This window comes from Bombyx mori, chromosome 6 (assembly GCF_030269925.1).
Source record: "Bombyx mori chromosome 6, ASM3026992v2".
NCBI lineage: Eukaryota > Metazoa > Arthropoda > Insecta > Lepidoptera > Bombycidae > Bombyx > Bombyx mori.
In genome coordinates this window covers 2,075,900-2,100,716 of record NC_085112.1, presented here as the reverse complement: position 1 = coordinate 2,100,716, position 24,817 = coordinate 2,075,900, and the positions used below count along the sequence as shown (strand labels likewise).

General features: G+C 38.1%; 1 protein-coding gene across 2 annotated transcripts; it reads right to left on the bottom strand.

Annotated features, from left to right (window-relative positions):
- Positions 1–165: 165 nt before the first annotated feature.
- Positions 166–22,752, bottom strand: LOC101744316 (phosphopantothenate--cysteine ligase). 2 transcript variants are annotated; one of them, XM_038011591.2, is made up of 7 exons: positions 22,562–22,752; positions 14,984–15,132; positions 13,778–14,006; positions 12,665–12,879; positions 11,915–12,100; positions 10,730–10,832; positions 166–10,144 (listed from the first exon to the last, which is right to left on the bottom strand). In XM_038011591.2, the coding sequence occupies exons 2-7, from the start codon at positions 15,113–15,115 to the stop codon at positions 9,996–9,998; spliced, it is 1,014 nt and encodes a 337-aa protein (XP_037867519.1). In that variant the 5' UTR covers positions 15,116–15,132; positions 22,562–22,752; the 3' UTR covers positions 166–9,995. The 2 variants fall into 2 exon arrangements, with proteins under 2 accessions (XP_037867519.1, XP_037867518.1); XM_038011590.2 differs by lacking the exon at positions 22,562–22,752 and adding an exon at positions 17,521–22,404.
- Between the last annotated feature and the right edge of the window lie 2,065 nt (positions 22,753–24,817).

Below are 24,817 nucleotides of genomic sequence, written 5' to 3'. Positions count from 1 at the left end.
CTTTCCATTCTTTCCGCAGGATCTGGAATGTAGTTACCGGCGGCCACGATGAGAGGGTTCTAGTGTCGTGCCGCTTTATCGAAGTGGCCGGAACGATACTACCTGGTTTACCACTCAATAAATCCGCGAGTCGTCAGCCCGCCCGCAAAAATAAAACAACCAAACTACATTAAAATATGATAAACTATTTATTTAATTCACGTTCCATTAAAATACACACACATTTAGAGAAATCGAGCTCAGTACAATATAGTAAATATCACAAAGATAGACAATAATATATACCCATTTGAGTCGCTACACATACTTGGTAAGATAAAAAGAGTTAGAGATGAACACGATACTGTTCTATTCTCGATGCTTTTAGGCGCTCCAAGCATCGGTCACCGTACGTACTAAGAGACAAAACCCACTGAGTTTTTCGTCGGTTTTTTTCGGTGGGTCGAGATTCCGATCCGGTGGTTGATTCAGCTGAGCACAAGAGGGAAGTGTTGGCAAGTCATCCCAGGTTAAGCCTCATGAGCTTACCCACCAGTCCGTTGGAATAGCCTCTTAGCCTACCAAGCGATTACGAAGGAAATCTGTTTTATTTTTAGCAGTAATAAGTAAATTAATAAATTGCAGTAAAGTGAGCCTTTGTAATACCATATTTAAGCCATGCCGCAGTGTTTAAAAATTCAAACATTTGTCTCATCACACCGAATCTCTTTCTAGGTGCAAAAAGGAGATGCCTACAGACCCGGCGATAAACATTGCACATCGTCATATAGAAAGAGACAATCGAATTATCTCGGCTTCGTAGAACGCTATCTCTGTCGCACATTACCTTTGTGACTTTTGTCAGTCTTTCAAGGTCCTATTACATACCGGACTTCCAGTGTTTCATGAGACAGAGATAGCGCTCTACCAAAACCGAAGTAGGATTTACCGTCGGGTACTTTATATGATTTTACCAAATCGAAGCCTCCAATGAACACCACTCTAACTAAAAAAATTTAAATTTTCGTTCTTCACGCAAATCGCTTCACTCTTTTAAAAGTATTACAAATCATTATTGATGTAGTTCGAAGCAAAAGTCAAAATCAGCTAGTTACACAAGAAAAGACCCATAAATATATCTGCAATAATAAAGTTTTTTTTTTTTTTCTTTTAAACGCTCCGCCTGTAAACCTACGAATTTGGAGTTAGCGTAGTGTTCATTGGAGGCATCGAAATATATGCTAGCGGCAAATGCAGAGAGGCTGTTCCAACTCTATAAAAATTTGAGTTAACTTTTACGTGATCTTTATCTCTGATCTGGGTCTTTAGAATAAACGTCAAATGTCAAAATTAAAAGCGAGATAAAAAATTATAGCAGTCTTTTCAGTCATACCCAAATTAGTAGACTACAACTAAAGTTGTAAAAAAAATTTTCCTTCACGAAATCACAAAGCACGTATTCATTTTAATAACAAGATTAAAACAGTATCGTGTACTCGAGTCATAATAAAACTTTGAATATTGGACCTTATTGTCTTACACGTAGACGCATAGCTATTGATGACTGAACCACTAATATCTAGATTTATGAATAACCAACAATAGATTCATATAAATATATTTAAATATACACACACATACATCTTGCCTTTAGAACAACGAAGACAAGTCGAATCGAAGCAAAGTTTTTAATCTCAGGGCATATTTTTTATAACATTTCTTGTTTTTAGGTATAGACCACAGCAAAACATTATTTCAAAATCCTTAGTTTAAGGAGGACATATCGTCATACACAGACATATCACTAAGTCATATCGGTACTAAGAGACATTGATGTTCTAGACCAATGGTGGGCAACCTTGTCAACCAAAAGAGTCAAATTTACATAGCTAATCATCATCTTAGGACTTACAGCCCAGGGTGGGCCTTAGCCTGGTCCAGTATGTTTCTTTAGACTGCTCTGTTCAAGGCTTTCTCCTTCCAATTCCTGACACCGATAACTTTGAGATCGTAATATTCCGGAAGGAAGGCAGTAATATTCCGTGCCTGGATTAGACATTTCGCGGAAGAACCGTGGCTGAGGAGTCAAAGAGCCACGGGTAGCTGACCACTGCTCTAGACGAATGCTCTTGAGTTGTTAGGTCTCCTTCGGAGGGGTTCGGGTAGCTGTTAGCAAATCCCACTCCTCCTGGCTGAGCCCTTGCTCGCCCACCTGTCCTGGCGAAACTGGAAAGGCCTCTGAGTCACCAGTAATCCATCAATCATAAAAAAAACCGAATGTTGTGGATATGTCGCGATTCCAGGATTCCAGGATAAACGAATGAACCATAACAGTATGCAACACAAAACCTTTACATCTATAATTTCGTCAATCATTAACTGAATTTGAAAGGACGCGCCATTACAAATAAGTCTCATTCAACAAATTAAAAGTGGACATTAACAGAGGTACAACCGCACGTTGTACCGAAAAGAACCTACTGTAAGACTTTAGAAGTATTTAACGGAATATTTGCAAATTCATGACGTAGATAAAAAAAACGTAAAGGACTTTTCTTAAAGTAAAGTTTATCGATATTTATTCATCTCCACTATCATTCTAGATATTTTAAGATTATGGAGGGTCGATTTAAGAAGCACACTCTTTGAATTGATATTTTATTATATTTAATTTCTACTTTGCAAAGTTCACTCCGTTTACAATCGTCACATTCATATTACACACCATTTGCTACGCTGGCGCTATTTTGGTATGTTTTTTATAAATTGTAAATTTGCTGCTTATTTTCCTGAACACTTCTAACATGTCCCCGATAAATCACAGCTCTTCTTAACTCTACCCTCCAAATTTAAGGTTTATTATATACAGGGTGTAACAGAATACGACCGGTGCAAACCTTAGCGAAATTATAAAATTGTTATTTTTGATTTTTATTGCAATTAAAAGATTTTGGAAAATAGTTCTTATATTTGTAAATATATACGGTATATTCTGTTCCGCTGCCCAATTCGTTTACGGCCCACATAATATAATACAATCTGATAAATATTCAAATCGTCATCACTATACTAAATGTATTACTAAACTAAGAAACGTGATAAAATTTTGAGTAGATCCATCTATTACATACAATTAAAGCTAAAAATAATAAAGATGTATTATTATTATTATTATACAGCATTTATAAAATATAAACTCTTTAATTTCTATACGATCACAAAAACACGATTACTAATAGTGAACAATGTACAACGTTCATTACGCTATGAACATAGTGAGATAATTTGAAATCAAATTAATTCATTATCAATCAACAATACATATAATTAAATAACAATAGTCAAATGTTCAAACAGTAATTTCATATTATATAATAATAATAAAATTTCCTAATTCGCTATAAACGAAAGGCGTAAAACATTTTTTTTTTGCTTAATTTTAATTAATATTTTACCATAGAACAACGATTTATTATAGAGGCACCATTGTTCTGTAAATATAAAAAAAAAATTCGCTGGTTGAAAAGTGACACATGTCAAAAAGTTGACATTTGAAATGGGAACATATTGAAGTTTGACAGGATGCACATCTGACAGCGGGATATACCTGTACATCATGTTGAGGAGTTTGTAGCGTTCAGCTCCCCTGATTTGACAGCTGTGCTTGGTAGTCAGGAGCGTGTAATGATATACGAATTATGCACAATGTTCGCATAACAACTTCTGCATTTGCATACTCAACCAGTGATGTATAATAAGCTTTATAGCATACATTGAAACTTTTGTTTAAAAGATGTTGTAAGATACATTTTATTATTATTTTAGTTTTGCAATTCCGTGTGCTGATTGGAACTATTTGGAACATAATTCGACTCAAAACAAAGTTTTTAATATGTGGGGATATTTTTTTACATTTCTTGTTTTTTTTTCAATTTAAGTCTTATAATCGATCTTTAGGTCCATTATAGAAAGTTTTTTTAATAAATAATTAAGACGCCTTAATAAATATGAATAAAAATAAAAACTTGTGCCACTTTGAAACCAGAGACAATAATTAAGAAGTAACACACATAGATTAAATAATCTATTCACACGCGAACATAAACGAGAGAATACATTTAACATCGTACACACGTCAAACAATTTACTGATATGTACTAATATGTTAAAATTTTAAGATTCAATTCTTGGATAATTTTTTTGTTAAATAAAACTGTAAAATTGATAATCCTAAAATAGTCGGTTTTATTATTTTACGCTGGGAAACGTGCTAGCCTATTAAGCTACCCTCACTTAATTAAACAATGTCAACGGAACAAGAAAAATAGCGGTTTTCTTTTGAATCTCCTTAAATTTTAGTCGCACTGCACAATTAAGTTCAATGTTATTAGAAAAAATATCAATGTTACCAGATATAAAAAAATATGATCGTTACATCTTTTTACACGGGAAGACTCATTATCTGATAAGGCTTAACATTTTTAAAGTTCATCTACCTTTAATTTCCATCTATCCATTTCAATGGTATATACACGTATTTTACAAACGTTGATATTATTATAGATTTTTTTCTGAAGATCATAATCGATTTCTTCCTAAATTTATAGTTGAATGTAAGCGATGATGGGTTTTCAAATAATAATCTTACAAGTTCCAGGTAAATTTTTAGGTAGCTTCAAGTACTAAACTACACATATTTGCGGTTTCTCGCAAGACATCGGTATACAAACAAATCAAGGTTCAAATTTGTCAATAATAACACGAACCTTCCTATCAGCTCCTTTATTTAAAAAAAACTTTGAATTAAATACTATGAGGACTGAATTTTAATAAAAATATTACAAAATCTTGTTTTTTTAACGTCAAAAAAAAACGGTTCTTATAATTATTATCTTTAAATGAATATTTGAAGTTTGAGATGCGGTTACCTCTCCCATGTTCTAATCAGTCAATTTAGAAGGAGAAAGCAGCAATGAATTTTCAATAAATCTATTCTAAAAAGTCTCTTCGTCTCCTCTTAAAAGAGCAGAGTTACCAGCATTATGTATATAATTTCATTCAGTCCAAACGTCAGACGTGACAAATCAAACCAGACTTTATTCCTAAGTATTCAAAGTCGTTTTTCAATAATTTCAACAAGCTTAATTTCTGTCCAATACAAGAAAGACAAGATACATACATCTATCTTCCCAACGAAGTAATTTTCTTGGTAGGTAATAACTACTGCCCAATTTCTATCGTAACTTGTGTTATTAATAACATCCCTATTTAAATTGAATTTTGTTAACAATTTAACGAGTTCCTTTTCTTGACGTAGGACTATTATTGTTTAAATTTAAATAAGTCTAAGTTACTGCTTGTAACTTAGTTACAGTGTGTTTGGAACGGTTATATTCCACGTAAAGTCCCGTCCAAATCGATCCATCCAGTTCGGACTCGGAAACCAACAGACTGACAAAAAAGAAAGTGTTCATATACATTCAATCAATTTAAAAGCTGTTATTTTGTCGTTGCCAACAGACCGTTTAGTTTTATTTATTTGCATGTCACAGATGACGCGCAGAGTATTTCTTGAAAACAGAGGCAATTAGAGATTGAGTGACCATTTTTGGGATATGTATCGGGAGGTCAAAGGCTATTTGGTTTAAGCGACATTTCACTGAATACACGACATTTAACTTTGTAATTAAAACTCCGTTTTATTTGGTATTGGCATCAAAAATTCGATTTTGCCAATTGATCTACAAAATAATTAATTGTACTCCACTGAAATATGTAACTAAAGAAGTTTTTTTGTATAATAATATTATTTTTGTTTATATTTTATCCAAATTTTAAGCTTTCAATAGCTCTCTCGTAAAGTTGCAAGAATGTCGCTTATATTAAATAGCCTTTCAACCCTCGATTATAATTATCTTGTTACACACAAAGTCGATAAACTCATTACCTAAACGAATTAACCACAAGCATAAATTAAAAAAAAAGTAGACAAATTTAAAAAATACCACTTGGTATTAAAGTTAAAGTTGATATTTTGTCTACTGTCTATATCACGTGGAGGTGGTTGATGGTTAGATCCCGCATTTCTTCGACGCCACAAATTGATGAAGATTAAAAAAAAAGAATGTGATTTTGATCCGTCTGTCGGAGTCGGCCTTAACGTCAATCAGGGATAATAAAAAAATCACATTTTTAATCAGTGTCGTAGAGTTGAAAATAAACTAGATCCGTCTTATCTCTAATACATATGTTAAGTTTTCCCTAAATCTACTCAGGTTCATATTATATATTTGAGAATTACATTAAAAAAAAACATTATGGCGACATTTGTCGACAGCGACTGTACTGACATTGTAGACAGTGACTGTATTGACATTGTCGACAGCGACTGTATTGACACCGTTGACAGCAACTGTATTGACACTGTCGAAAGCGCTTGTATTGACATTGTCGACAGCGCCTGTATAGACATTGTCGACAGCGCCTGTATAGACATTACCGACAACGCCTGTATAGACATTGTCGATAGCGTCTCGCTGATCTTCTCAGTTGGTCGCGTTTTCGATCCGGTGGTAGATTCTGCGAAGCACAGCTTTTGCTAGGGTTCGTGTTAGCAACAACGTCAGGTTTAAGCCCCGCGAGCTGTGAATCTAGAATAACCCCTCCAGGTTACTAGAATAGGTAGGAAAAATAAAACGTCGACAGTGACTGTATTGACATTGTCAATAGCGATTCTATTGACATTAGTTATCAAACCCATCTTTAAGAAAATAGATTTTATCAATGCCTTTCTCAATACACCATCGTATAATTCTATGTATTCAGTTTTTATATTATATAATATGACATATAATCTGCTAGACGTATTACGGTATAAAATATCTGCACATGTTACTTGTATTGAAAAACAAAGTGAAATTAAGTCGTGCGTAACTTAAATAAATCTTTAACTTACTTTAATAGTCGCATAATTAACTTTATTCATTTTCATGTTCAAAAAGATAACTTACTAGTTTAGTTTTTTTTTTAAATTTTTGGTTTGAATTTCATAGAGTTTTGCTTCGAAAACCATTGGTAATGTATTCGAGAACGAAATAATGGACGCCTCAAACGCTTACAAAAATACCGAGAGATTCGACGCGAGTCTCTCTATTTTTAATCTCTACATTTACAAACGACTACAGTCCCAGTCGCGAAGCAGCAAGAAATTTGGTACAATGACCCCTTTACCTACTGACGGTGGTAACAAAACTTTTTTGTATTAAGTTCGGTTTACATAAAATGATTAAAGGAGCAAAAAATTACTAACTTAGGTGTTGAATAAATTATTGCTATTATAATAATTTCAATCCAATGTAAGGTCTGTATTACTGTACGGGAGCGAAACTTGGTTTGTTCGCTAGGACTTTCAAGTGTCTGTGAATAAGTGCCTGCGTCAGATTTTGAAAATCTTTTGGCCTGTGACGATCACTGACAAAGAGCTGTGGAGAATAACCCAGCAGACACCAATGGAGATGGAGATCCTTACGCGGAAGTGGCATTGGATTGGTCACATATTGAGAAAGTCCGATACCCGCCTATCAAAGAGAGCACTGACTTGGAAAGTGTCTGGAAAGAGGAAGAGAGGCCGCCCCAGAACAACTTGGCGTCGCTCAGTGGAGCAGGAGTTAAGCGTCTGGGGCACGAGGGTGAGAGAGAGTGGGAGGAACTAGAACAGACTGCCCAAGACCGATGTAAATAGAAGGATTTCATTCGAGCCCTACACCCCAGCAGAGGGTAATAGGAAAGAATGATGATGATGATGATTATAATAAATTATTTATTTAGATTATAACAGTTACAAAAATCAAGTTACAATTACAGTAACTCGGCCGACAAATAAAATGAAAATTCAAAAATCAGAATCCGATGCCTCTGTATCGGAGTTACTGGTTGCCTTATTTACTACTTGCCTTACTACTCAAGGCCAACATGCAAACAAGAACAAACCTTACGGTCTCAGGTAAAAGGTTTACAATCCCTGAGGACGGTGGTCATTGCATCTGTGCGAGCGAGACTCCTTATATTTACGCGGGAGTAACAAAGACAGGTAATAACAGGTAATAACAGGTTATCGTGCGAAATTCTTCCCGCTCCGCGACTGGACTTGTAACACGTAAATTCATCACGTAATCACCACATTTTAAATATACACTCATCACCGAATAATGTTTCTAATGTTCATCATCATTAACATCGACACGTCTTCTTCGCCCCGGCATTCGCCCCCCACAGGACTTATAGAACCACTGGTTCTATTCCCACTGTTTACACATTGTATATAGGTAATAGGAAAACGCAGTTAGGGAATTTGTAGAAAAATCAACCGCTTCTTAACGCGTTTAACGCTTTTTATAACCATTCGGACCAAGCCAAAATCAGGGAATCGATACTTTTTATCAACTTGAGATTTTCATTAAGAAATTTATAAAATGCGATAATTTGCACCCTAAATAAAAGATTTGCGCCTTTTACTAGTCTAGTTTTTAAGATATTTTAAAAGGCTATATATAACCTTGGTACTACTTATAAGAAAAATAATAAATAGATAAAAATTAAGGAATTTTACTAGTCTAGTTTTTATGATATTATGATAGGCTATATGAGGCCATCAGCGCAAAAGTGGCCTAACCCACAATTTTTTTTATTCAAGCTTATATGACGTAGGTATTTTGGTATTTATTTAAAATATAATAAATTTTGATGCAAAACCGGCCTATCCATAGTTTCACCCATAGATAACAGATAGCTTTGTAAGCATTATTTTTGCGCGTAGTGTTTTTTGCTTACTCAAATTCAAATTCATGAAAGTTCAAACCTAATCGCCTGCATGCTAGCTACGGTAAGCTTAGGTCACTTTTGCGCTGACGGCCTCATGTATAGACTTGATACCACTTATAAGTAAAACAATAAATAGATAAAAATTACCGACTATTACTAGTCTAGTTTTTAAGATATTTTAAAAGGCTTGATCTTGATAAAAACGATAACATTCTATTGGATTTGAAAACCACGCTGTTTGGTTTGGCTTAAGGGCCACGCGGTTCACTTCCATTAACTTCCATACCCATTTTGTTTGATAGCTGAAATCTGTGGCTTGTAAAAAGCGTTTACGTTGGAACCCTCACGCGACTCACGGGTGACCCTCACGGCCCGAATGGTTCAATAAGGCTCACTAAGGTTCACCGGTGAGCACCGTTGCGTGAATGAAAATACTCGATTTTTCATGTGGCATTCAACGTGTTAAACCAATTTTTAACGAATATTTCAGTATACAATAAATATTGCAGCTCTATACGCATGCAAAAGTTCACGGCCCATTTATGTTTAGTGGGCATCTATTGGTGCTAACGGGTTTTCCGCTCATCAGATTTGCTTTAACGTTCTTGTTCACAGGGTGTGTTTTTTTACTATAGCTTTACAATACTGCAGCCATCCGTGCCATTGACTATGGCAATACGTCGACAACAAGCTGCTTCCAATTATATACATATTATTATGATTTTCAGAATATGGGAATATACTTGTGACGCTTAGATGGCTAACCTCGAGCGGTATTCACTATTTAAAAAAAACTTGATAAAAAATTATCAAAGTTTTAATTACTATATAATCATTTTAGTAGAGTTTCTGGATCTTTTTTGGATCTGTTCGTGAACAAAGGTCGCGTTCATCAAGGATCACCGCTTATCAAATTTAATTAATAAATCCAATGCATACCAATTGTATGGAAAATCTAGAAGCAAATATCTAAAGCGTCTCCGAAAGTATGGTTTAAGTATGGCACTAATTCATGATGAGTTATAACGCTCTCAAAAAAGCATTATAAAGCTTTGACAACTCAACATAAATATGGACAGTTAGGATATAATTTATTGATTTTACCGACTATGATCGCAATGGTGTGGTTTGTTCTGTGGGGGCGCTAGTGCAGTCTAGTCGGCGGTGAGGTAGAGACGGCGTCGGGTGCGCGAGTGTCAGCGCGGGGTGCGCGGCGTCGGCGGCGCGTGGGGGGCCAGCGGGGCCAGCGAGCCGTGGGGGGCCACCGGGGGGGCGCCGCAGGGGGCCAGGTGCTCCGCGTGGAGACGGACCAGCTCCAGAACTATTGATGCTTCGATGTCCACACCTGCATAAACAAACATTACGTTTTATTTGTCGGTCAGTGCGACATGTGCGTTGCATTATGATATCTATTAATTTCGGAGAACTCACCTATTTAAAGCAACAAAAATGACCATCATCTTTATGTTTTTTGGAGTTTACTCCTTTAGAATCGATTTACATATATAGGCCCGGGGTATGAAAATTATGGGGACCAAAATCGTACTAGCATGTCACACGAAATGCGTTATGCGCCTGATTGCGCATGTCACACGAAATGCGTTATCGCAGGTGACGCCGGGCTGCTGCGCCGGCAGTCCGCCACAAAGCCTCGTACTGATCGCGCGTTTCTCTCATTATTGTATTTTCATATATTTGTTAGTCGTTTGTTTTGTGTCTCGTTAATTTGTTAATAATCTGTAGTGTATCGTGTTGTCGTAATATAGAACTATTTCTCGTATTGTTTCGTTTAATTTTTTATATCCAGTAAACTCCAGTCGTGCGTCGGAGCGGACACACACACTTTTTTTTTTTATTGGTTTCTAGGTATTTCGTGAGACGATTTCCTAGACACATTCAAACATGGTACCGTTGAGGTAGTCAGACATACCCGCATGAACCTCCTCCCGGGTGAGTAATATTTCCTGCGTCTCGTCCGGAGTCACGAGTATCACACGATGATGACGCGTCTGAAGTAAATTAGCCACTACCATCTGGAAACATTTTTATTTTTATTTCTTAGATGGGTGGACGGTGTTACAGCCCACCTGGTGTTAAATGGTTACCGGAGCCCATAGACATCTAGAATGTAAATGCGCCACCCACCTTGAGATATAAGTTCTAAGGTCTCAGTAATGTCTATGTAATGTTGATGCTGTCTCGTTTCCGCATCGAGGGGTAGTATAAGAATTATATGGCAAGTGACGTCATACGTTTGCAGTAATGTAACCTTAATCCAGCATCTGTTATAAGCAGTTAAAGTTTAAATTTTTAATCATAAATAATTGTTCAGTAGGAACCGGCTTGCTTGTGCCAATCTCATTGCTGATGTGTATGGGCGACGGTAACCACTTATCAATAAACGAGACGTATGCTTGCCTTTAAAAAAAAAAGAAGGACCAACGATATTAAATTGCAAACGTGATATTTTGTGTTAATTATTCTATGGACTGGATTAAGTAAAAACGGTAATTTATAAAAGTTTTATATTTAATCATGTTACTAAAAATATCCACTACATTATTTCACTTAGTGAACTCCCCTACGTAAATGACGGGGTTCAAAATAAAATGTAACTTTAACAATACTGACTTCAAACAAGACTCAGATTTTTTATTATTCGTATCTAGCGATGTACCGGTGTTCAAATCCAGCAGGCGGGTACCAATTTTTCTAATGAAATACGTACTCAACAAATGTTCACGATTGACTTCCACGGTGAAGGAATAACATCGTGTAATAAAAAAATCATACCCACAAAAGTATAGTTTGCGTAATTAGTGGTGGTAGGACGTCTTGTGAGGCCGCACGGGCAGGTACCACCATCCTGTTTATTTCTGCTGTGAAGCAGTAATGCGTTTCGGTTTGAAGGGTGGGGCAGCCGTTGTAACTATACTGAGACTTTAGATCTCATATCTTAAGGTCGGTGTCGCATTGACTCTGTAGATGTCTATGGGCTCCGGTAACCAATTAACACCAGGTGGGCTGTAAGCTCGTCCACCCAACTATGCAATAAATGGCGAAATGAAATGGCTATTTAGAGTCCAAGTACTGACTCCTAGTGCTATATAGGTACCTTATGTTTGTATTTATCGAGGGCAGCTCTGGCCTTGGGCACGAGGAGATTCTCATCCGTCTCCAGCTTGAAGGAGACCACGTAGGCCTCCGGAACCCAGAGGTTCACGAGCGGCGCCAGCATCTTCGGTACCAGCTGGAGCTGGATCACCGGGGCTCCACTTGCCGACTGCATCTTATGAGTGGGCTGAGTGTATGATGCAAACGTTAATCGCCAGTTGTTTCTTGGACTCTCTCCAACTTAGGGGGTCGCTGACACAAGGCTGGGCACATACCACCATAAGTATTACTCGTCTTATAGGTAACGTCAGGTGACTTTGACAGCTGATAACACGAGTGCTCAAGGTTGATAGTCTAGCAATTTATTGACATTGACAATGCCAAGTGCTATAGTTGCGTTAAAGTTTGAACGTAAAACTTAAATTTACAAGTTTAGGATTCGTGTTTCGATGATTCGTACTTATTTTCTTTCTTTTGAATAGCATTCGATAATAGCACATAATAAGAAACGTATGACCAATAGCAGACGGTCGTTTCTTATTGGCTTTCTCACAATTTCAGAAGCTTTCTAGAGTTCTGAAGCGGCGAGAAGTGGTGAGATGTCGAAGTTTATATCTTGGTATTAGGCTGTTAGAGATTAAATGCGTTCCGACTTCCACCTTAAAAAGCGACCGACTTCTCGATCCAAGACACAATGAGCTATAGGAATTTGAAGCTAATAACGAAAGCAGAACGGCCTATTCTCGCTTACAACTCGATCCTTGGGGATATAGAAGTCGGACACGGCCGCAGCTAGATACAGCACGGCCCGGGGTCCGAGGTTGGTGAGGCACTCGCAGGCGGCACGCAACAGCCAGAAGTACTCCGACACCGTCGTGAACGAAACATGCAGGATCGCTCCCGCCGAATGCGCCGCCTTGTACCGCAGCAGGATCGGAGCCAAAACGTCCACGCTGTCCGGCTTCACTGTCGAAGCGTTATTTGACTTCGATATGGGGCGGTGGACTGGGGGGTCGCGAGGGGCGTTAACAGCTGACGATATAACGTGCAGGCCGCAACAGGACGATACTGTCATTTGCTGTATAATGCGGCAATATGGGTAATTTTTTACTATTTTAATAAGTTAATAAATTCGTCCTCCAAATAATCAATAGTATTATTAGAGGGGGCCAATTTTTTTCAATTCGTTCTTAGTCTTTCGACACCAAAAAAACCAAGCAGATCTTCATTACTTTCATTGTCTTTCAGTTGTACTGCAATACAGTGTAAGGCGAAGTTTTTTTTATTATTGCCCTTGTAGGCAGACGAGCATACGGCCCACCTGATAGCGAGTGGTTACCGTCGCCCATGCACTTCAGCAATGCCAAGGGCAGAGCCAAGCCGCTGCCTACCGCTTAATACTCTCCACAAGTCTCGTTTGTAGAAGGATATGTCATAGCGCTCTGGAAACACCGTGGAGGGGAGCTCATTCCATAGCGGGATGGTGCGTGGCAAAAAATACCTCTGGAAACGCACTGTGGATGACCGCAGTGGCTCCAGGTAGTATGGATGAACTCTACTCCGGTGGCGGGCGGTGCGATGGTAAAAATGAGATGATGGTAAAAATGATATCATCTCGAACAATTGTGAAGAATTCGAACAATCGAAGTGACATGCAATACGCCAAATTTATCTTAGAATGTTTGATAGTGCGAATGAGTTATAATGAGTATCAATGTTAGGTTAATGTGAATTATATGGAATCGAAGTGAACATCTATTTCCTACAATTGTAACGAACCAAACGTCTTGACTTTAGTGCTAACGAAATGCTGTACCTAACAATTTAAGTTAAAAAAAGAAGCCAAATTTTAACTTAAGCTCACCGGTTATTGTCGTATTGGGTCCTCGCTCCTGAATATCCAGCATATCGAGCAACTTCTGCCCGCTGAAGTGCCTCGTGAAAGGCTCCAAAGACTTCTGCCGGTGCATGAAGATCACGGCGTAGCCATGCTCCAAGAAATACTCGGCAGAAGCAGAGCCTCGTGTGCCGGCGCTGAAGTTATCCACGAAACGCACCGTATTGTGCTCTAGTGGCACTGTCGTTCCACCTGACTGGAAATATAGACGGGATTAAGCACGTAAAAATATATGCTTACCCGCAAAATTTGTTGTTGTTTTTTTTATTGCTTAGATGGTTGGACGAGCTCACAGCCCATCTGGTGTTAAGTGGTTACTGGAGCCGATATACAATGTAAATGCGCCACCCACCTTGAGATATAAGTTCTAAGGTCTCAAGTATAGTTACAACGGCTGCCCCACCCTTCAAACCGAAACGTGTTACTGCTTCACGGCAGAAATAGGTAGGGTGGTGGTACCTACCCGTGCGGACTCGCGAACTGCGGTAGGGCATCTTTTCAGCAGGCATGAGTATGTACGACCCTGCCAGTTTCTGCCGTGAAGGAGTAACGCATTTGGGTTTGAAGGGCGGAGCAGCCGTTGTATTGTCAAAAACTGAGACTTAGATCTCGTCTTTCAAGATAGAAGGCGGAGAATTTTAGGTGCGTGAGAGCAGACGTAGACACTAACGCGCATGCGCACTTATCAGTACCCAGGGAGAAAAAGTTAGACTTTCTTCCCTGTACAGCGGGACGAAAACCGAACTTTCGGCGTCGGTAGCAGAAAAAACAAAACTTTTGTTATATTTAGGTTCTTGATGAAAGCATGAGAAACTATTCATTTATCACGTCGTCAATATCGTGCGGTAATATAAAAATGAATTGCTGTTCATTAGTCTCGCTAAAACTCGAGAGCGGCTGGACCGATTTAGCTAATTTTCGTCTTGACTTCTTCGTGGAAGTCCAGAGAAGGTTTAAAAGGTAGATAAATATGAAAATACTCGGAATTAAATAAAAATAACAATTTTGTTTTTCTTTTGATGTGTCCCCCGTTCCACGGGTTCCTTTTGTTTGTTTTAAGTTTATTTTATACAAAAGTTTAGGTCTTTTATTTATCGATTGAGGCACTACGAAGTTTGCCGGGTCAGCTAGTCGTGCGATATAATATGAATTGGCACTAAGAATTCTGCTTACGGTCACTAGAGCAATCCTGTTGCCGTATTGATCATGGCGTTCGCAGAACTCCTTCAATAGCGATCTGTTGTCTTCGAAGTCAGGCGGAGGTAGGTGAGCCGCGAAGAACTCCTCCCAAGTGCCGCTTGCCATCTCGAAGTATGGCTAGTCTGTTAAGGCGGGCCTATAGTTATGTCATTGTACAATCCGAACATATTAAGGCGATGTTGGCGATTAAAAACATATAGAGAAATGCTCGTTTCCCTTTTTTTTTAATAATATTTGTTTTCTAGATATAAATATGAATTACATGTTGATATTATATTATATTATTTGTTATTTTCAAAAAAAAAAAAACTTTATGTTTATGTTGATTACCGATAAAGTTGATTATTGAAAACACGAATAAAACAACATTTTCTAAAAATAAATCGTAGCTAAATCGATTTATCGCCCCCGAAATCCCCTGTATACTAAATTTTATGGAAATCGTTGGAGCCGTTTCCGAGATTCAGATTATTTATATACAAGAATTGTTTGTTTAATAGTATCTTTAAAGAAACAATTCTTCATTCATTGGATTCATTTTGGATTTTTTATAAATTTTATAAATTGTGCAATATACGGGCACCAGCTAGCAAGCTGCCTTCGAATCATTCGGGTTTATTAAGGGCATACTAAAGTGAAGACTTTATGCTAAGTCTAGTAAATGAGCAAAGTTTACTTTAGACTTATTCACTCTTCGGATACATTTCAAATTTGTCCATGTATCGGATTGTATTTAAATACTTCATACATTTTGTTAAATATTCTATCATTTAGAAGATGAGCGAATGATTCACCGGTTTTAAGTGGAAACGAGAAGATCTAACCAGTCTCTGGAGAGTTCAGGTTGAACTCTTACTCACATCACTCGAACAAGAAAATTAAGATTTGTTTAAAATACGAGTTAATTTTAATAGTAGACTGACACATTTATAATCAAGACATGACATTACATTTTGTATATGACAGAAAATTCTAAATTAATTGGAATGGGTAATAAGGGACACAAGCACTTACATTAAATCTTAAAAATTAAATTATTAGATTATTACTATTTATCTGAATCATTTAACATTTTCTTATTGGCTTTTTATACTAGCATACAGCCCACATGATGGCGGGTATTTGTCTACGATAGTGTACGTCAGTAAATACTCAAAAAATATTGCGGAGGGAAGTTTATTCCAAAGCCAGATGGTATGAGACAAAATGTCAATCTGGAAATACGTTGTAGTTGAATGCAGTGGTTTTGGGATGAAGTCTGCTCCAGTGGCAGGTAGTATGACGGTAAAGCGAAATGGTGGGATCATCTCAAACAATCACTCAGAGCATTTCTCTTGGAACATACTGTACAAAACCTAGACAGAACTGAAGTTCTTCTGTAGAAACTGAGATTCCAGTTACAATATTTAATTCAATTCTTCCCTGTGCCTATTTGCGGTGAATAGCCTTAATTTAAGTACTTTAGAACCAGTAAGACAATAAAAGCCTAACTTTATTCACTCACTTTTAAAGACTATATTCAATTTTTAAAAAGACAAAATACATTGAATCACTTGTTACTGCTAAACAATTAATTCAAGTTATGAAAAAGAAGTTTTACAAGCTTAGTATCTGTAATGTGTAGTTTGTTTTAACTGGATTAGTGAGCATGGGATATTTGATACACGATGAGTCCAATTTTTTTGTAAGTCTTCTGACAAGGATCATGAATTTTTATAGTATTAAATTAAAATAAAACAAATCGTCACCTAAACATTACACAAAGACAATATATCAATTATGCTGAAAAGAAATAGATATATAATCAAAGGGTTAAGTGTTGGAGTTTGAAATTTTGTGTCATATTTATTACTGGAATCCATAATGGAGGAGGAATTTGTGAATTTGTTTTTTTAATTTATTTATTATGATTACATGGTCAGAAAATAAATGCTATTAGTATTTTAGTTATAGACCTTTAAAGGCTGTTGATTTGCCAATTATCTTAGTCTCATGATTGATTCTACAGCAGCAATTGTATCATAATTTTATCATCGCTGCTGTGCTGCATATAACTCTGTATTGAAGTCTGCTCTTTATTTCTGTGGTTATTTATCATTTTAAAGTCCTTCAATGTAAGTAAACGTAGTCCTACCCCTGGCACTGCTTAAGAATTACAAGTGATAGTGACTATTTAAGATAATGTAATAATCTAAGGGCCTTAGTTAATGAAAATAAAATATAGTTCTTAGTAATATTAAATTGAATTACGATTATAAGACTCAAATCAAAATATGTAATTAATACTGAGCTTGTTCAGGTATGTAAAACTTAATTTTCATCTTGAGATCAATTTAATTTGCGGAATGTAAATTCAAAGCATGCACTTTATCTTTAAACATTATTATTCATTATAATTACTAATATTTTGATTGATGAATTGAATCTAAGGTCATATTTTTCATGAATTTACTAGTCAATTTAATTATAATATACTTAGTTGTAATAATTATAAAATTATTTTTGCTCACCTTAATCCAATTTTTAGATTTTCCACAACTTATTTAAAAGTATGTAGGAATTAAATTGTAATTGTATAAATTTTAATATTACGGTTTTACATAACAATAAAACCGATATTATGTGCCGAGAAGGAAAACATACAGCATTGTATTATGAAGAAGCAGTGTGTACTTAGCTTAGATTCCTTGTCTATGTCCAACCATAGACCGTCAATTTAGTTCCATCTTTAGCCGCTAGGTGCTGCCAGCAAGTATAAAGGGAGCGCAGCCATCTTTGATCTTCATAGTCTTCACCAGGAAGAACTTCCTGCAATGCTGTATGTTTTCCTTCTCGGCACATAATATCGGTTTTATTGTTATGTAAAACCGTAATATTGATGTGCCTTTGGAAAACATACAGCATTGTATTATGAAGACGTGTTTGTTATCTGCTGGTGAAATTATTAAGCACAACGCTATGATGAAATAGGTAAAGCCATAATAAAATTATGAAGCGCAATGATAATGTTCATAATTTATATAATTATTAAATCGAAAAAACAGTTGTTAACTTCCACGTTAATTCAATAATTAAAAAATATTTATAAGTTTGTAATAAACATTTTATCTTGTATATACAAGAAAATGTATAAATTGTATAAATGATGTATATACATCATGTAGAAGTAAATGTGTTGAAAAAAAGAATCGTGAGGATCTTTACGAAGCTCTATTATTCGGCAATAATTATTTTAAACGTTTGGATGATTTGCAATTGCCTCTAGAAAGTATTTCGTCCATTGGTTCATTATCAATCCATCTCAGAGGCTACTGCTGATCTACCACTTCTTAGAGATGCGTTGATGCCATTACCTCGTAAGGTTGAACGAAGACCAGTTTCCAATTACAGTACGGGATGCCGCTTTTGTGACAACACACATAGTTAGAAAAAAGTCCTTACGAATCTTACCGGGCATGTCTTTAGTTTCATGTTTAGAAAGCACTTATGCAGATTATTGACGAAAATGGATTTCAATTTTAGACCCAAAGACTGGTATCAGAAAGATGTTTTTCTCTGTTATCAAAGAAACTGTCTTTAGAAATGTTGAGCAAAGTAAGGTCATTAACTCTGCGTCCCGTAGCCAGCAACATGGTTGTTGGTGTCCTTCAAGCTACATTGAGGCGTGATGTGGTGGCTGGGTTTGAAGAAAACCAGTTTAGAACTATTCTCGGATCTTATGTGAATGGGACTACACTTAGTAAAATTGTAATAAGTAGTTGAATTTTGTTTAGCTATTCCGATGGCTTTTTTAAAATAGCAATTTTTATTAGAGAGCTTGAGAATGTTTGCTGTCCTACATGTATTTCGCCCACAGAAAGTCGACAGCGCTGCTTTATGATGCAGAAGGATTGTTTTATAGGCAAAATTTTCTTTTTGGAAAAGAAGAAAGAATTTGGCAACATCTGCAGACTTAGGATCAATTTTAAAACTGTACCACCATATGCACCATCTTCTAGTTGCTGGTAAGTATGCTGACAAAGTGGATTGACACCAGCTAATTTTCAACAAATCTTCTCCTGTTTAGACCAGTCATTATTTGTACAACCCCCCCCCCCCCCTTTCTAAGCTTTCAGGGTTAATGTTTAACCTGTGGAGGAGGCAGGTTTTGGATTTCGTGCGAGTTATCTAGCGTTCGGGATCTGAGGGCTTGGAAACCCAAATGCTTTCGCTCAGTCTGGGAACACTACCAGGTAGGTTCCCTAGACACTGTTGAAGTGAGTCAGTACTTTGGGGAGAAGGTTGAAAGGAGGAATTCTCCATGCTAGTTGCATCCTCTACGGTCTGCTGAAGGTATCCAATCTTGGTCGGCGAATGGGTTTATATCCGGATGACCCCACTTTCGAAAAACTTTTGTGGTCACTTGTGGTAAAAAGTGCCATTTCGCAGGTTGATTTCCTCGTGATAGCCTGTCGGCTATGATGTTGTATCTCCCCGAGAGATAAGCTGACAGTTATCTTGAACTTATCGCTTAGGTTTAAAAATCGAAAGGTCAACGTTAGTGAAATACTTTCAGATTCATTTTGATTGTCACTACCATTGCAAATAGCTCTTTTGTGGGTGAGCCGTTTCTGTTGTTGAGCTGACCATAGACAGGACGTTAATATTTTGTCTAATTGTAACCCCTACCCATGTCCGAAGCTTCCGTTGCCAGGAAATGGTTGGTTTTGGGTCTCGGCAATGTTTGACATGTGGCTCCGCGTCAGCACTGCATTTGTAACCCCTACACATGTCCGAAGCTTCCGTTGCCAGGAAATGGTTGGTTTTGTGTATCGGCAATGTCTAACATGTGGCTTCGCGTCAGCACTGCATTTAATTGTTAACACATGCAGGATGGCCTGTTTTTTACCCCTTTTCTTGAAACTTCGCAAGAAAATTTGCAAGTTAGCATAGATTGATGTAATTCCGTCAGAGTTTGAGCTAGGATGTTGTTGAGTGGCCACTTCGTTTCTCGCAATTTTCCATCGAATCCCTAGACATGTCATCTCTTGAACCAGTGTACTAATTGATTTTTTGTAAGGCTGACTTGGCAGCCCAAATAATCCAAGAGCTTTACAGCTTATGTGGCCTGAAGACTCAACTTGGACTTCTTTTGATGGACCTGGTGGGATTTGCGTAGGTGGGATAACACTCAACATCCCTTTGCACGCAATGTTTCCGCGACCGAGCATGCTATGCAAGCAAAAAAGGTGTATTTGTCTTCATGGACCAAGAAAAAGTCGCGTAGGTAGGTTAACATTTGACTTCCCTATGTACGTAAGGTCTTCGCGACCGAGCATGCTATGGGAGCAAAAACGTTTATTTGTCTTGGTGAAACAAGATCATGTCGTGTAAGTAAGCTAGCACTTCGATTTTGCACGCAATGCCTCCGCGACCGAGCATGCTGTGGAAGCAAAAAGGTGTATTTGTCTTCAAGGACCAAGAGAAAGTCGCGTAGGTACGTTAACATTTGACTTCCCTATGTACGCAAGGTCTCCGCGACCGAGCATGCTATGGGAACAAAAACGTTTATTTGTCTTGGTGAAACAAGATTAAGTCGTGTAGGTAAGCTAGCACTCGACTTTGCACGCAATATCTCCGCGACCGAGCGACCGAGCACCCTATATAATGGAAATTGACATGCCAGCCCAGATAATCCAAAACCTTCACAGCTTCTGCAGCCTGAAGTTTCAACTTGGATTTGTTTTGGTCGACCAAAAGGAAGTCGTCTAGGTAGACTAGCACTCGAGTTCCTTTTGCACGCAAGGTCTCTGCGACCCAGCATGCTATGGAAGCAAAAAAGGTTAATCCAAAAGCTTCACAGCTTCTGCAGCCTGAAGTTTCAACTTGGATTTGTCTTGGTCGACCAAAAAGGAAGTCGTCTAGTAGACACTAGCACTCGAGTTCCCTTTGCACGCAAGGTCTCTGCGACCCGCATGTTATAGAAGCAAAAAGGTGTGGCTCTGAAGCCAGACCGAAGGGTAGGCATGTCATTTCATACTAACTCATAAGAAGGTACCGATTCCTTCCTGGAGGTACTGATACTGGTACCTTGGTAGTGATCCTCAAGAAGTATCGACGAAATTTTGCGACTGATACTAGAAAAATATTCCTGAGAAATGTTCAATTCTATCATCCAGTCCCCTGGGTGGAGAAAGTTTGGTACCTAGGTGTCCGAAAACAGTTAGGTGTTTTATCTTTACGACCTTGTTCAACTCTCGAAGATCCAAAATTGGACGCATTGATCCGTCGCTTTTCTTCCGCAGAAAAAAGGTAGTTTTTTTTTTTTTTTTGTTTTTTTTTTTTTTTTTTTTTTTTTTACGGTATTTGGTAACCATACATGATTTACAAATTATTACAATTTTGGTGGCACTCAGTGCCTCCCGTCGGTGTCTTCAATTGCCCCCCTCTGGATTGTGCCAGATGTTACAGACTATGATTGTTTATAATGTTTGGCTTACCTTTTGTACGAGATCGTGACAAATAGGATTGTAGCCCTCCGAGGGACTGAATAGATTTCAATTTACTATTATCAAACAAAAATTCCCCAATGAGTGGTGCGTTGGCAACAGGATACTTTGTTAGAGACCACGGAAATTAAACTTTGACGTGTTATTTCTATACATACGGCCCTTTTTTCCGTATACAATTTAAAACGCTTTTTACGGGTAACTTGTACGACGGAGACGATTTGTCAAAGTTTTCAGTAATTATGTTACAAAGATTATTAGAGTTTAAATCTGTTGTGTTTTTGTCAAAATTTCCGTATTGACGAGATCAATTTGTTTACAACATTTTTCGTTACATTCAATTGTTACACACAGTTGATGCATTATTAGATTTACAACGTCACTGACCTGGTGGGATAACGAGCCGATTCGAAGATCGACCGTTACCTTTGAATCCCGTCGTTTCTTACGCAGAGACTCCTTTTGTTCTTTTTCGCTTGACGAGTTGTTCGAACGCGAGGCGTCTCCATCGCGTCTCGCCTGGACATCTTCCCTCTCGGAAATTATGGAGCTTGACTCAACATCACCTCCAACAGATGACGCGTGATTCATGGCGTCCGATGATAGGATTGGTAAATAATACTCGTAATGATTGCAAAATAACACTCATAGAAACACAAAATAAATATTTTTTGCAATTAATAAGAAGTCGAATAAATATTTGTGGACTTGCGACTTCACAGTACGAAAGTACACAACGCTATGAAGATCAAAGATGGCTGCGCTCCCTTTATACTTGCTGGCAGCACCTAGCGGCTAAAGATGGAACTAAATTGACGGTCTATGGTTGGACATAGACAAGGAATCTAAGCTAAGTACACACTGCTTCTTCATAATACAATGCTGTATGTTTTCCAAAGGCACATCAATTATCTGTTTCGTGTAAATCTATTTTAAGAATTACTTGCGCCAAGGATTGGTTTGTTTACATTACTATCTCCAATATATTATGCCCTATGTTATGGAACCCCTAAACACCGCAATATTCACCGAAAACCTTTATTAAAAATCAATGAGCACCTACTTGTGTCCACTTGACGTGTACAAGTGCTGATATAGGTATATTTTGTTGAGAAAAATGGCCTTGGACGTTGCTCGATTGAGACCTAGCCTTCGAATCACGATCGATGTTTTGTTACTTTTGATTTTCTTTACATTAATTGAAAATAAAAGATAACCCGGAGTTATCTCAACGGGAAATAGAAAATGTCAAAACGAACGAAGACTTGCTGTCAGCCTAATTTTTGAAATTCCGGGAAACTTATGATTCCGGTTTTGATTTGACCGAATTATTTTAATCAAAATTCTTGTTTCTCATGTGGCCTATGAGAGTACTAAGCTAAAGCATTAATGAGCTGTTCAAAGTTTGTAGCAAATGTTTATTAATGTTTCAGATTTGAATTTTACCAAGCTATGGATAGACCTAAGCTCGAAATATCACATGGAAAAAAGTACAAAATACGCAATCATTTTAAGCTTATGGTTCTTTAAATTAATGTGATACTACAAAGTGATTTTACTATTCTACGAGTAAACTGAATATTCTAAGTGCTTCGGTATTTTTTAAGTCTGGTATTAGTGAAATGTCAATTTGACAGTTTGAGTGCGTTTATGGATTGAGTTAATGAGAAAAGTTATGGAATGGCAATTAATGCCATGAATGAAAAGATACATTAAGCTAGAATGACATTTCAGTCATAAAAGTTATATAATTTATTAAATACGATATATTTCTATGTTAGCTCCACAACTGTACTTGAACAGCAAACTCTGAAACGAATTAAGGCACGAATTTTGTGGTATAGTACATAGATTATACACTTAAGTATAGTAGAAAATTGTTATGATATACTGACCCTTAACAAATTTGTACGTGAAAATCTCGTGAGTATAATGCGTAAATTTCTTAGTCTATCCTCTGTTTTTCCCAAAGAATATTTAATGTTTTTAGACTACTCCATTTTTTTAATTTATGAGGGGTTTTCAAGCTGTCTTTTAATGTTTTGTTATATTATTTATTAATATAGTGTGTAATATTAATTGGTCTTTCCGTATCTTGTGTGCATTCCTATAAATTTACCTTTTTTTTTTTTTTTTTTGGTCAGGAGGAAATCGCCGGACTTCCGCCCTCCACTGGGGACGGTGGGCGGAGCATGTCGGAGTCGAACCGACTAAAACCTCCTGTCGCTCAACAACCAACGTCCAAACCTCATATGAGACAGAACTCATGAAAAGGCAAAGGGGGGAAAGTGAAGTGTTTAGTGCGGAGCACATCTCTCCCTTCACCCTCCCCCTCGGGACGCCGGACTGGCGGTCGTCGGCGCCACGACCACCAGCCCTCTCGGTCGGCAGGCTATCCGGAGCCCGCCTAGATGGCGCCGGTTAGAGTGAGCTATCCTACGGAATACCCCGCTGGGTCAGAACCAGCGTGGGTCGAGGATAGCCGGCCTTCCATCACCCGGATGCTCTTGCGTAAAACGCGTGCAGAGCAGCTTGCACGACGTCTTCTTAGGTCCCTCTCGCCGGTCCCCAGACCGACATGTGAGGGGGACCCGAAACACTTAGAGGGCCAGGGCTTGGGCGAGATCCGCCTCCCTGGCCCCCGCTCGACGGCGGCGGGCTAGCGCGTCTCTAACGCGCCCCGCCGCCTCCTTCTGCGAGATGGTGCACTCGCAGAAGTCGAGCATCGCCTTCCACGACTCGTCGTCGCCGAGCATCGATGCCACAACACTCGGCAACGACAAGTCGTTTCCTATTTTTGCGACGAGGACACGGCGCCACCCCTCCCATGCGGGGCAGGCGACGAGCGTATGCTCTGCCGTGTCCAAGTCGCAATCACAATGGTGGCACTCTGCCGTCGGCTCGGCTCTGATCCGGTGCAGGAACTCACCGAAGCAACCATGCCCAGTGAGAACCTGCGTGAGCCGGAAAGTGAGGCGTCCTCTGTCACGATTCACCCAGTCCACAAGGACTGGGCGAATCGCCTCGACGGTCCTACGACCAGCCGAAGGATCGGCCAGCCGCCTGGACCATGATTCCAGCACGGACCGCCGAGATTGGGCCCTCCGTATAAATTTACCTAACATTATCTATAAATTTGAAGATTCTAACATGAAATCTAATAAGATTTTCAAATAGGTTGTCGCGAGTCCAAAATTAAAACCTACTTTTACCTTTTAATCTTGGGATTGAAAGTATTGATACCAGTTTCTATGGAGTTTGATTGATACAGGAGTTTAAAAAAAAAGCGCTGTACTGTTATTTCAGTACAGCGCGGTTA